The following is a 13,036-nucleotide window of genomic DNA, read 5'->3' as shown; positions in this document are numbered from 1 at the left end:
CTCTGAGGACACATAGAAAGAAGTGCAGAGCAGCATGGCCATATTTAGCAAGCGCTCTCATCCCAGACCGAAAACTGTGCAGAACAGCAATTACACACACGGCATGGAACTCAATTATTCAAGAAGCTAGAAAACAGTGTTCAACATCTGCAGGTCCACAGTTTGGAGAACACTGTGTAAAAAAAAATATAATAATTATTATTATACTTCAGATCTCTCCTGGAATGCTGCCGTACTGCAGCGGCACAAGAGGGAAAAAGAAAAACAAACAAAAAACTTTCCATCTTAGCATCTGTTCCATAGCTTCCATGACACAATGGCCTTTTGTGATAGGAGAACGGTTTCGCAGCCATAGCATTCCCTATTCCTGGCCTTAATATGGCGTTTTGTCCCTACCTTTCAGGATAAATAACGGAATGAGGGAATGTTATTTGGTTTTTTTAAATCAGAAAAAGTTATTAAACATTTTATAAAACATACAATCACACAAAAACAATGAAAAACATAAACCCAGAAAACCCATCCCACCCACACATTTAAAAGAATAAATACAATTCTATATACGTGTGTAGAATTAATTTTAAAAAAAAATTAAATTTTTTGGGGATTTCGTTTTTATGTCGTTGTGGTTAAAATGTCATTAAACTGGGTCAGTACAATTACAGCAATAAGACATACGTTTGTTACATTTTATTACTATTTTGCCTTTTCATGCTTATATTCAACAGATTTTTTATGATAATAAATGATTATTATTATTATTATTTTATTATTCTGTCCGTACTCTGCCAGGCAGGGTGTAACAGGACTGTAGCGGCAGTCATGGAACCCTTTACAAGTCCCCCAAGCACAGTGACAAACAGGACCCCATGACCAAGGCTGAACAGCAAGTGGCAACATTGACGCCATCCTGATTATGCAGGTGGGTGTCAGATGTATACCTACTAAATAAGAAACTTGGCACCATAATTATTTTGCACACATGCACCGACCATGTACAGCAGAAGCTTCTAAGGGGTTAAAATTCTGTCTAATTGTTAAAGGTAATCCTTGACACATCCAGGAAGGGCACGGCAAGGATGACTGAGCACACTGCGGGGAGAGATCCAGCTTGTTGGCATCAGTGGGCCTGTGTAATGTAGACCAGGTTCACACTTATGTTTGCTCCTTAACATATATCATGGGAAAGTCTCCCGACATATGTTAAAGGGGTACTCTGGTACTTATCCCCTATCCTGTGGATAAGTGTCTGATCGTGGGGGATCCCATGATTTCCTGCCCAGCATCCAGGCTCTCCACATGCACTGAGTGGGCACTACAGTGACCCCCCCCCCCCTTGACCTACGATGGCCCCGACATACGATCATTTCAACATACAATGGCATGTTGAAGGCAGCATCAACATACAATGCTTTTGTATGTCGGGGCCATCGCATAAACGGCTATCCGGCAGCGCAGACTACTTCAGCTGCCACCGGATAGCCGTTTATGGTGCCCCGTGTGGTCCGCTGATGATCACTTACCTGTCCTCAGGCTTTGGACCGTCCTCATTGGGATCCCCTGCATTGCCGTCATCACGTCGCCACGCACGCCGTCCCCGTCATCCCATAGGCCAGCAAAGACGGTCCCGAGCGGAGGGAAACACCCCGGGGATGTCATGACAGCGATGGAGGACGACATCCAGGGCAGTGATGGGGACAGGTGAGTACAGCTTCCTATACTTTTCATTGCACGGATCCCTCAACATACAATGGTTTCAACTAACAATGGTTCATTTGGAACGAATTACCATCGTATGTTGAGGGACCACTGTACTTTGTGCCAGGAGCTCCATACGGTGGCTGCTCCGTGCAAGGGGAGAATCAGGGCGCCTGGCTGGAGGTCACGAGGGAAGTCCCAGTGGTCGGACCCCCACAATCAGACACTTATCCCCTATCCTGTGAACAGGGCATACGTTGTAAAGTACTGCAGCACCCATAGTACCCAGTGCAGCACCCAGCACCCATAGACATATGGGATTTGAGTAAGGCTGGGTTCACACCATGTTTTTCAAATACGGTAACCTTATACGGTTTTCCGCAAAAAAATGTATACGACAGTATCCGAAACCGTATGCATAGAGAATGCATTGTAAACCGTATTCCAAATGTTGTGTACGGTAGCATCCGTTTTGCCTCGGATACGGTTTTGACGATTTTTCAACCGTAGGCAAAAACGCTGTCGACCGCGTTTTTGCCTCCGGTTGGAAAACCGTATGCGGTTCTTTTAACATTGTTGTATACACAGAATTTCAGAATACGGTTCCACACGGTTTTTCTAATCCGTTTTTGGAGTTGACACATGCGCAGATTGGAACAATAATAACTTTATTAAATTGCTGGAAAACTAATTCCAACAAAATAGCAAAACCCGTTGGCAAAAACTGATGCAAACGGATAGAACCGTACGGGGAAAAACCGTATACGTTTTAATTTGGAGTCATACGGTTGTATGCGGTTTTTGCCATACGTTTTTTTAGCGGAAAACCATATACGGTAACCGTATTTGAAAAACGTGGTGTGAACCCAGCCTAACATCCCTTTTGTGCTGCCTGAGCCACAAGTCATCAGGGTGGTCTCCTATGGCCTCTGCCTGCCCCACCAGGTGGTGAATGAGGACAAGGACCGCTCCAATGACTAGATGAAAGTGATGACAGGTTCCCTTTAAACTGATGTTATTACAGCCTATGAGTAATTATTTCACTGATGGATGCATTAAATGGATGTCTGTCACTGTTTAACATATACGTCACAAAAGGCTACAAAAACATGATGTATCTGTTAAGTCACTGTTTCCCAAGCAGGGTGCCTCCAGCTGTTGCAAAACTACAACTCCCAGCATGCACGGACAGCCTTCGGCTGTCCGGGCATGCTGGGAGTTGTAGTTTTGCAACAACTGGTTGCACCCTGCATTAAATAGATGCCGGTGATGGTTGGCATACATTGGCATCTGTCTACACCACAGTCAGAGGCTCCAGAGACTCCATCAATAGTTCGATCCGACATGACAAGAAGTAAAAGTGCTATTTCTCCTGTCCAAACAGCAGTGTGAACAGAGCTCTTATTTAGGATACAGTTGAGGGCTGCCATCGGGGACCCAGGCCACATATTAAGGGTAAGGTGGGGTCCCAATAGATGTATGGAAATAGCGCAGTCTTCCCGCTATACAGTCTGAGGACACTGGATCTCCATGGAGATGGTTAGCATGTGTGTCTTCCCCATATACACTGAACATAGGGGAAAGTCGCAGTGTGAACTCGGCTATGAACTAGTCTATGGTGCACTAATGACCCCGTACAGCAGTGGTATCCAAACTGTGGGCCTCCAGATGTTGCAAAACTACAACTCCCAGCATGCCCGGACAGCCAAAGGCTGAAAAACTACAACTCCCAGCATGCCCGGACAGCCAAAGGCTGAAAAACTACAACTCCCAGCATGCCCGGACAGCCAAAGGCTGAAAAACTACAACTCCCAGCATGCCCGGACAGCCAAAGGCTGAAAAACTACAACTCCCAGCATGCCCGGACAGCCAAAGGCTGTCCAGGCATGCTGGGAGTTATAGTTTTGCAACATCTGGAGGCCCACAGTTTGGACCCCACTGTCGTACAGTGATAGCAGACCCGGCAGCCGCCCCCGGTACTTACCGGCCACCGTTCTCCTCAGTCTTGATCAGGAAGCCGTACTTGTCAGTTTTCCTCTCCGTTGTAAACCCGTTGATTTCAGAGTCTGAACCTAAAGACTCAAGTTCCGGGTCACTGAGGGTCTCCCGGGTTCCACGTAGACTAGCAGAGGGAGACACGCTGCCCTCTCCGGGGCTCCGCGCCATCCCGGCTCCCCTCCACTTCTTCACCAGCAGGGAGCCATCACCTCGCCCGGGCCCCCGCCGCACCTTTCACTCCGCACTCCTCTCCCTACAGCAGCGGCGGACACCTCCCGGGGCCTCGCTAACTTTCCCTGCCCCACTACTCCACCAGCCAATCAGCTGCTAGGGAGCAACACAGCCAGCCAATAGCTGCCCGCAGCCGGTCTCAGACAGCCAATCAGGACAGAGCGTTGCCCGTCAGTCAAGTAAGTGTCCTGCAATACATAACATGAAATCTCTCCCATCCCGTCCACCTTTCCAGCCAATCAGCAGGCGCGTCTGTCTGCGGGAGCCAATAGCGGCTTTAGCGTCTCCAGATTCTCGGTGTCACTCTGCGTGACGTCTCCGTAGATGATATTCCTGCGGAGTCCCGTAAACATTCTTACTGGAGCTCCGCCCCATAGGCGTGCCATTAAACGGGAACGCCCATTAATGTGTCAGTCAACGCTAGCTCCTCCCAGATCCTGGAAACTGTCAAGTGTATACAGAGGGATCGCAGCGATCCAGACGAAACGTACACACCAGTGTTCACCAACGGGATTATGGGAAGTGTCGTTTTACAACAGCTAAAGAGCCACACGTTGGGGGTCACTGTTAGGCTGGATTCACATCTCCTTTTTGCAATACGGTTCCCATATCAGGTTTTTTTTGTTAAAAAAAAAAAAACGTATGTCTCAAAACCGGACCGAACCATATACAACCGTATATACCTCTGTACGGTTTTAAACCGTATACAGTTTGAAAACGGATGTCCAGTTGCATTCAGTTGAATACGTTTTTTGTCCTTAATTTCTTCTTGTTCTATTTGTGGGAAGAACGTTCGGAGTGCACTGCGCATGTGCAAACTGCAAAACCGTATTGTGCAAATCGGATGGAACTGTACGCACATACAGTTCAGTACGGGTTGTATCCGGTTTTTCATCCAGACGTAAAACCGTAGTAGACTATGGTTTTATATATGGGGGAAAAAAAACAGATAAAACCGTAAATTATGCAAAACCTACACAACCGGATGCTACGGTTGGCATACGGTTTTCCATGACATGTCTATACATACAGTTTGAAATACGGTTCCATGCGTTTTTTTCACTGAAACCGGATACGGGAACCGTATTGCAAAAACAAGATGTGAATGCAGCCTTATAGACTGTGTTCGGTTCTTGGTCTGGGGGAAAAACCGTATTGAAACGTATACTTTTTTTTTTTTTTAACACAGGAGCCAGTGCGTACGGTTCCATCCAGTTTTCACCATACGGTTTTTGACTTTGATTGAAATTTCAAGAAAAAAAACTGTGCAAACAAGTGAAACTTTATTCATAATGGAATGAAAAGTTAAAAACGTATACATTTTTTTTCTTAAAAAATGGATGCAACCGGATATAATTTTTCAAACTGTATACGGATTAAAATTTGTACACGTTTTGATACAGTTTAGGCTGCATTCACATCTCGTTTTTGCAATACGGTTCCCGTATCAGATTTTTTGTAAAAAAAAAAAAACGTATGTCTCAAAACCGAACCGTATACAGCCGTATATACCTCTGTACAGTTTTAAACCGTATACGGTTTGAAAACGGATGTCCAGTTGCATTCGGTTTAATACATAAAAAAAAAATAAAAAAATACACTGTTACGGTTTTATGTTTGTCCTTAATTAAATAAAGTTCTTCTTGTTCTATTTGTGGGAAGAACTTTCGGCATGCACTGCACATGTGCAAACTGCAAAACTGTATTGTGCAAACCGGATGGAACCGTACCCACATACGGTTCAGTACGGTTCCCATAGACCACCATTTTTTTAAAAAATGTATACGGGTTGTATCCGGTTTTTCCCCCCGAACATAAAACCGTAGTAGACTACACTACAGTTTTGTGTACGGGGGGGAAACGGATAAAACCGTAAATGATGCAAAACGCATACAACCGGATGCTACGTTGGCATACGGTTTACTATGACATGTCTATACATACAGTTTGAAATACGGTTCCATGCGGTTTTTACACTGAAACCGGATACGGGAACCATATTGCAAAAACTAGATGTGAATGCAGCCTAAACTGTATCAAAAGGTGTGTACAAATTTCAACCCGTATATGGTTAAAAACCATATACAGTTTGAAAAATGATGTCCAGTTGCATCCGTTTTTTAAGAAAAAACTGTATGCGTTTTTAACTTTTCACTCCATTATGAATAAAATTCCACTTGTCTGATTGAAATGCCAAGAAAAAAACTGTGCAAAGTCAAAAACCCTATGGAACCGTACGTTTACGGTTCTGTATGGTTCCCATTGACTCCCATTTAAAAAAAATAAATAAAAAAAAACACATAAGGTTTAATATGCTTTTTCACCCAGACCAAAAAATGTGGTAGACTACGGTTTTGGGTCCAGGTAAAAAAAAAAACGGACAAAACTGGAGGATGCGTTTGACATACGGTTTTCTATGCGTTTCCGTACGTTTTTTAACTTCAAACCGTATACGGGAAATGTATAGCAAAAACATGGTGTGCATGCACCCGTAGGCTACGGTTTTGGGTACAGGAAAAAAAAAACTGACAAAAGCGTACAGGATGCAAAATGGACACAAGCGGATGCATCTTTTGGCATACGGTTTTCAATACGGTTCCGTACGGTTTTCAAATTGAAAACGTATACGGGAACTGTATTGTAAAAACGTGGTGTGAACCCAGCCTAACACAGGGATTCATAGCTATCAATGAGAGGGGGACATTTATGAAACCTTGTGCAGAGGAACGGAGGGGAGCACTAACCCATAGTAACCAGATTCCTGCCTTTTTAAAGGACATCTGCAGCGTGATTAACACTTATCCCCTATACACAGGATAGAGGATAAGTGTTTGATCGCGGGGGGTCCGACCGCTGGGACCCCCTGTGATCTCCTGTACGGGGCCGCGGCTGTCTCGTGCAGGGGGCATGTCGGCCGCAGCATGATGTTGCAGCCGTCACGCCTCCTCCATACATCTCTATGGGAGAGGCAGCGTTCGTGCCTCCCCCATAGAACTGTATGGGGACGGGGAGGAGACTGGGCGTCACCGTCGACCTCTACCATGAGCACTAATGGCGGCGCCCCGTTAGGGAGATCGCGGGGGGTCCCAGCGGTCGGACCCCCTGCAATTAAACACTGTCATACCGGTGCAGTTGTCCTTTAACAATAAAAGCTGGCATCTGATTGGTTGCTATGGGCAACTGCTCCACTGATCCATTGTACAAGGTCTGATAAATCTCCACCAGAATCCTTGTCATGCCCTGCACTAGGCCTAACACTATGGGGAAGATGTATCAAAACCTGCGTAGAGGAGTGGTGCAATTACCCATAACAACCAATCAGATTGCTTCATTTAGAAGTAATCTGATTGGTTGGTATGGGCAACTGCACCACTCCTCTATGCAGGTTTTGATAAATCATCCCTATGACTATGTATATGGAGTCTTTTCCCTACTGTTTTTAAAAGAAAATATTTCCCTTGCAAGTTAAATGTGTGTCCAGTAGGGGTTAACCCAGATACAATCTGCTCCCTAATTGCTGCCTTTTCTTATACCAGTGTTTCCTAACCAGGGTACCTCCAGATGTTGCAAAACTACAACTCCCAGCATGCCCGGACAGCCAAAGGCTGTCCGGGCAAGCTGGGAGTTGTAGTTTTGCAACAGCTGGAGACACCCTGGTTGGGAAACACTGTCTGATACCCAACAAGAAGCCCATGTCAGTCAAAGGAGCATCAAGAAATACTTAACACCTTGTTTACACACAGCCAAACTATCCTGTATTGTGCAAAAGAGCAATGCTGCCCCCTACCAGCAGCTCAAGCTAGTACGGTATTGCCAGTTTACTAGGGGTATCAGGGGTTAGAATGGCCTAGCAGGTCAGAGGTCAGAAACACAGAAAGAAGCTGCATAGTATTCTCCAGGGGAAAAAAAAAAAAAAAACTGTCAGGGCAAAGTGACAAAATCCCACATGGGAATAGATGCTAAAGTTGTTTGGGCTATTTTACATTCCCCAAAAAAAACAGACGTTAATGGTGGTAAAATGACCCATACATTAGTTTTACAGCGATCAATGTTATGGGCGTAAAATTAAAGGGGTAATTCAGGATTTTTTTTTTTTCAGCCTTTGAGCCAGTGATGCCAATTTATAATACTGTGTAATATGCTATTACCTCCTCTATGACATTTCCCAGCATTCCATCTGGCCAGAGAAATAGAGGGAGATTTATAAAAACCTGTACAGAGGAAAAGTTGCTGAGTTGCCCATAGCAACCAATCAGATCGCTCCTTTCATTTCTGAAAAGGCCTGTGAAAAATGAAAGGCGCGATCTGATTGGTTGCTATAGGCAACTCTTCCTCTGGACAGGTTTTTATAACTCTCCCCCATAGCTTCCAGGGGGCCAGGCTATGCTGCAGCCGGTGTGTGAATAGTATTACTTCAGTTTGTCCCTTCTATCCGCCCACCCACTATAGCATAGCCACTCTCCCCTGGAGACCATGCGAGTTATGACATACTGAGGGGAAATTAAACCATTTAGGCTGCTTTTTTTGTCTAAATTTGTCGCAAAAAAAAAAAAAAATGAAATTATTTAGAGCACTTTATGCAGTGGTCACTGATTTATCATGTGCAGCTTTTTGTGAAATGTCAGTTTTAGAAGTTATCATAGGGCAGGTCAACCCTGCCCTATAGAACTATCAGAATGGCTCCATGCGACAATTGTACTAAAGGAGTGGTCTGGTGAAAAATAACTTATCCCCTAGATAACTTATCCGACAGAGCTGGGCGGTATGACCAAAAATGTGTATCACAGTATTTTTTGTAAGTTATGGCGGTTCCACGGTATTTAACGGTATTTTCCACCCCCCCAATCATGTGACCCGTGGGTGCTGCTTCTCACCCCCCCCCCCCCCCCGTTTATCAGCCCAGCGCTGCGCTGTCCCCCACATCGGAGAACTAATCATATTTCACCCGCGAGCGCTGCTTCTCTCCCTCCCCCCCACAAATAATTATCAGCTGCTGTACTGTACTATCCTGTGCCCGGGCTGCAAGAATAAACTTTAACTCACCTTCCGATGTTCACCGTCGCCATCCTCACCGTCCTTCCGCTGCGGTCCCGGGGATGGGAACGTCACAGAGCCGTCAGCCTATAACAGGCCGCAGCGATGTCCCGCCCCAGCCAGTAATAGGCTGAGCCCACTGTCATGTAAGAAGCCAGCCGGCTCCTTACGTGACAGTGGGCTCAGCCTATCACCGGCCGAGGGGGAACATCGCTGCGGCCGGTGATAGGCTGACGGCTCTGTGACGTTCCCATCCCCAGGACCGCAGCGGAAGGACGGTGAGGATGGCGACGGTGAACATCGGAAGATGAGTTAAAGTTTATTTTTGCAGCCCGGGCACAGGATAGTACAGTACAGCGGCTGATAATTATTTGTGGGGGGGGGAAGAGAAGCAGCGCTCGCAGGTGACATATTATAAGTTTCCCGACACGGGGACAGCCGCTGCAGCTGATAATTCATTCATTCGAGGGGGGGGGGGGGGGGGGAGGGGCCCAACCGGTATTGCGGTATGGGATAAACTCACATCGTGCAGGAAAATTTTTTTGGTATGAACCGGTATACCGCCCAGCACTAGGATAGGGGATAAGTTATAGATCGTGGGGGTCCAAGCACTGGCCCCCGTGATCTCCTGCATAGGGTCCCGGCAGTTCAATGCGGCATTGAAATTCCAGCATGTAAACATGGCCTTAGGATATCTACCTCCGCATAAATTTAGAGCCAATACACTTCAATGGGATTCCATTGTCTCGTTCACACATCAGTCTTTCCACTGCCGAAATTCGGCTTTCTGCATAAAGAAAGGTCCTACCCTAAATTCGTGCAGCATTCTGATGCGGATTCCGTAATGTAACCGAAGCAATGAAAGAAAAGCCCAATTTTTTTCCGTAAGCAGAAAATTCATGTGGAATTTCTGCATTAATTCTGCATATATCCAGAAAGATGCTAAATTCTGCATCCATGTCATTTGGCCGGAATTCCGCAACTTTATGCAGAAATTCTGATCTGTGATGGGTCGTTCCGACTCTGATGCCTGTCATCGCTGTGGTGATGCCGGAGCGGACTTTTGGCATCTTATTTGGGCTTGCCCCAATATTGAGGCATTTTGGGGGAGGTTATTCGATTTCTCAACACGCTTGCCCAGCCTCCCTTATCCGCTAACCCCTTAATCTGTCTTTTTGGAGTTTTAGATGAGGAGGTGTGGACTCATCATGTCCGCGTCTTCTTGAGGGAAACATTATTCATGGCTAGGAAGGCTATTGCACTTAAGTGGATGGACCCCAGCCCTCCTACTTTATCTCAATGGAAGGCTTTGGTGAATGCAGTGATACCCTTCTCCCATTTGGTATATAAGCATAGGAAATGTCCTGGTAAATTTCTTTCAGTGTGGGGGGGAGTGGTGCTCCTCTCCGTCCATGCAATGCTCATACTCTATGTCTCCTCGTGGGCCTCCATCTCTGGTTCCTGGAGGCCGTGTGTGATTGCATGGTGCGCTTGTCGTCTTCTCTCCTTTATGTGACATGTTAGCTGGTCCTCTCTGTCCTCTTTTCTTGCACGGGTCTGCTTTCTTTCATTTCTCTCCTTTCCCACCCACCCCCCTTCTCTTTCTCCATCTCTTACCTTTTCTCTTAACTATGATGGTAAACAACTTTACCCAGGGTATGCTCCGTGGGGATGCTCCAATTACTAGTATCTATAGAGTATCCCGGGTTCTCCCGGTTTGAGGTTACCTGTTTAGTGTTCTTTATTTTGCATTCTAGGATAAGTAACCCTGTCGTTTACATTCTGTCAGACTGTACTTTGCTCAGGCGCCCTTGAATTAATGTAACGTGTACTACCATGTTGTCACTTTATTGGGCCTGCGAGCCGATTGTTCCTTACTTTTCAATAAAACGTGTTTAAAAAAAAAATTCTGATCTGTGAACATAGCCTAAAGTAAAAAGACATGCACTTTGAGCATATTAAACAGTACTAGGAACTTGGCATCATGGGCTCAAAGGATGTAGACAAAAAAAAAAATTCCTTTAGGGTAATGTCACGCTGCTGCATATTTCAGTGCTAGCAAAGTCTATGGGTGTTTATTATTACTGGCCGTATAGGGGGTTTTCTGCTATATCTTTTGCTGCAGATGAAATTACGCACCTCCTGATGGAAGCATTCATGAGCCTATGTACTGCATATCATTCAAACGTGAGCTATAAATCGCACCTAATCTGCTTGTTGACCACTTTTTGATACATTATTAACAGATTTCCTACAAACAACAAATTTGCTACATGCTACAAAGTTAAATTATGGCCCCATAGTATAGTTAATAGAAATTATTCCTCACATACCATTTCATATCCCAATGTCACAATTTCAAAATCATCAGAAAACTTAAAGGGGTATTCCAGGAAACTTTTTTTTTTTTATATCAACTGGCTCCAGAAAGTTAAACAGATGTGTAAATTACTTCTATTAAAAAATCTTAATCCTTTCAATAATTATCAGCTGCTGAAGTTGAGTTGTTGTTTACTGTCTGGCAACAGTGCTCTCTGCTGACATCTCTGCTTGTATCTGGAACTGCACAGAGTAGAAGTTTGCTATGGGGATTTGCTTCTAAACTGGGCGGCTCCCGAGACACGTGTCATCAGAAAGCACTTAGACAAGAACAACTCAACTTCATCAGCTCATAAGTACTGAAAGGATTAAGATTTTTTAATAGAAGTAATTTACAAATCTGTGTTTTTCTTTCTGGAGCCTGTTGATATATAAAAAAAAAAAAAAAAAAAAAAAAGTTTTTTCCAGGATAACCCCTTTAAGTCATTTTTTTCCGGTCTTACTCCAAAAGTAAACCTGAAAAGGAACAAAGATTAGAGTTTATTTTGACAAAGTAAATTACAGCCTTCTCCATTCATCAACGGGCTGGACTCTTCTTGAAGAATGGTCCTTCATTCCTTTAAAGTGTACCTGTCACTTTAAAAACTTTTCACATTTCCTAGAGACAAGTTAAAAGTTTTGATCAGTCAGGGTCTGAATGTTCACACCCTGAAAGATCACTAGAATCAGTGGGGAGAGAAGCATCCGCTGACAAGACAATCCCATCGATTTACATTGTAAGTGTGTCTCCATAGCACGCTCTTCTCCAAGATAGTTCTACCAGTCAGTCGGGTCTTTGACATGTCTCTACAACATATCCAAAGTTTTGGTAAGTCACAGTGCCCATTTAAAGTGCCTGTGACTTATTATAGTAGCACTACTACTTCTTTTGTTCATGTCATTCTATGTAAAAATGCTTATTTAATTCTTGAACTAGATTCATTCTGAAGAAACCATTCTTAATCCTAGGTAAACTATTCCTTATGTTAGACAATTTTTAACTAGAAACTCTGGGGTAGATTTATCAAAAACTGTGCAGAGGAAGAGTAATGCAGTTGCCCATGACAACTGCCAGATTTCTTCTTTCATTTTTAAAGAGAATTGAAAAATGAAAGAAGCGATCTGATTGGTTGCCATGGACAACTTTTCCTCTGGACAGGTTTTGATAAATCTCCCCCTCTGTACACGAATGCTGTCTGAAATTTGTGTCAGATAAGAGATCCTTTAGCCATTTCTATATAATGCTGCTGTAGCTTCTTATGCTTATAGGGCAGTATGATTGCCATCTAGCGGTTTCCATAGGAACACTGTCTAGCTATAACAACTACATTTCTTCACTTCATTCAAATTACAGGGGGACATGGATTTCAGCTTTAAAAATGAAGGATGTGCCAAATTCATCACGAGACAAGCTTCTTGGGGCATCTTACCCTAAATGCAATGCTTCCCAACTGGTGTGCCTCCAGCTGTTGCAAAACTCCAACTCCCAGCATGCCCAACACATGCTGGGAGTTTTAGTTTTGCAACAGCTGGAGGCACCCTTCTTGGGAAACACTGATCTAGTGCATCATTTGTATAAAAACTGACAAATTCTGGTCTTAATAAATTCCCCTCCTATTTTCCTCCACTAATGCATGCACTTATTGTCATTTGACCTCCTTACAGAATTTAACATGGCATATTTAAGACTACGAGTGAACCAGCATGTGGCTAAAGA

The 13,036-nt window shown here is 44.4% G+C and overlaps 2 protein-coding genes across 2 annotated transcripts in view; one reads left to right on the top strand and one right to left on the bottom strand.

The window, feature by feature from the left end:
* Window positions 1-4,027, bottom strand: part of TBC1D10A (TBC1 domain family member 10A) — a 42,657-nt gene extending 38,630 nt beyond the window's left edge. The window contains exon 1 of the mRNA XM_056528679.1: window positions 3,683-4,027. Within this exon, the coding sequence (XP_056384654.1) occupies window positions 3,683-3,864 (182 nt within the window). The 5' untranslated portion in view covers window positions 3,865-4,027. The remainder of the gene's footprint in view (window positions 1-3,682) is intronic.
* CCDC157 (coiled-coil domain containing 157) overlaps window positions 1-13,036 on the top strand; it is an 87,021-nt gene that overhangs the window by 8,200 nt on the left and 65,785 nt on the right. Inside the window, exon 2 of the mRNA XM_056528669.1 lies at window positions 793-922. The gene's annotated coding sequence lies outside the window, so the exon portion shown is untranslated. The remainder of the gene's footprint in view (window positions 1-792; window positions 923-13,036) is intronic.

This window comes from Hyla sarda, chromosome 1 (assembly GCF_029499605.1).
Source record: "Hyla sarda isolate aHylSar1 chromosome 1, aHylSar1.hap1, whole genome shotgun sequence".
Classification (NCBI taxonomy): domain Eukaryota; kingdom Metazoa; phylum Chordata; class Amphibia; order Anura; family Hylidae; genus Hyla; species Hyla sarda.
Note: the sequence above shows the minus strand (reverse complement) of the source record. Positions and strands in the feature narration are given on the sequence as shown.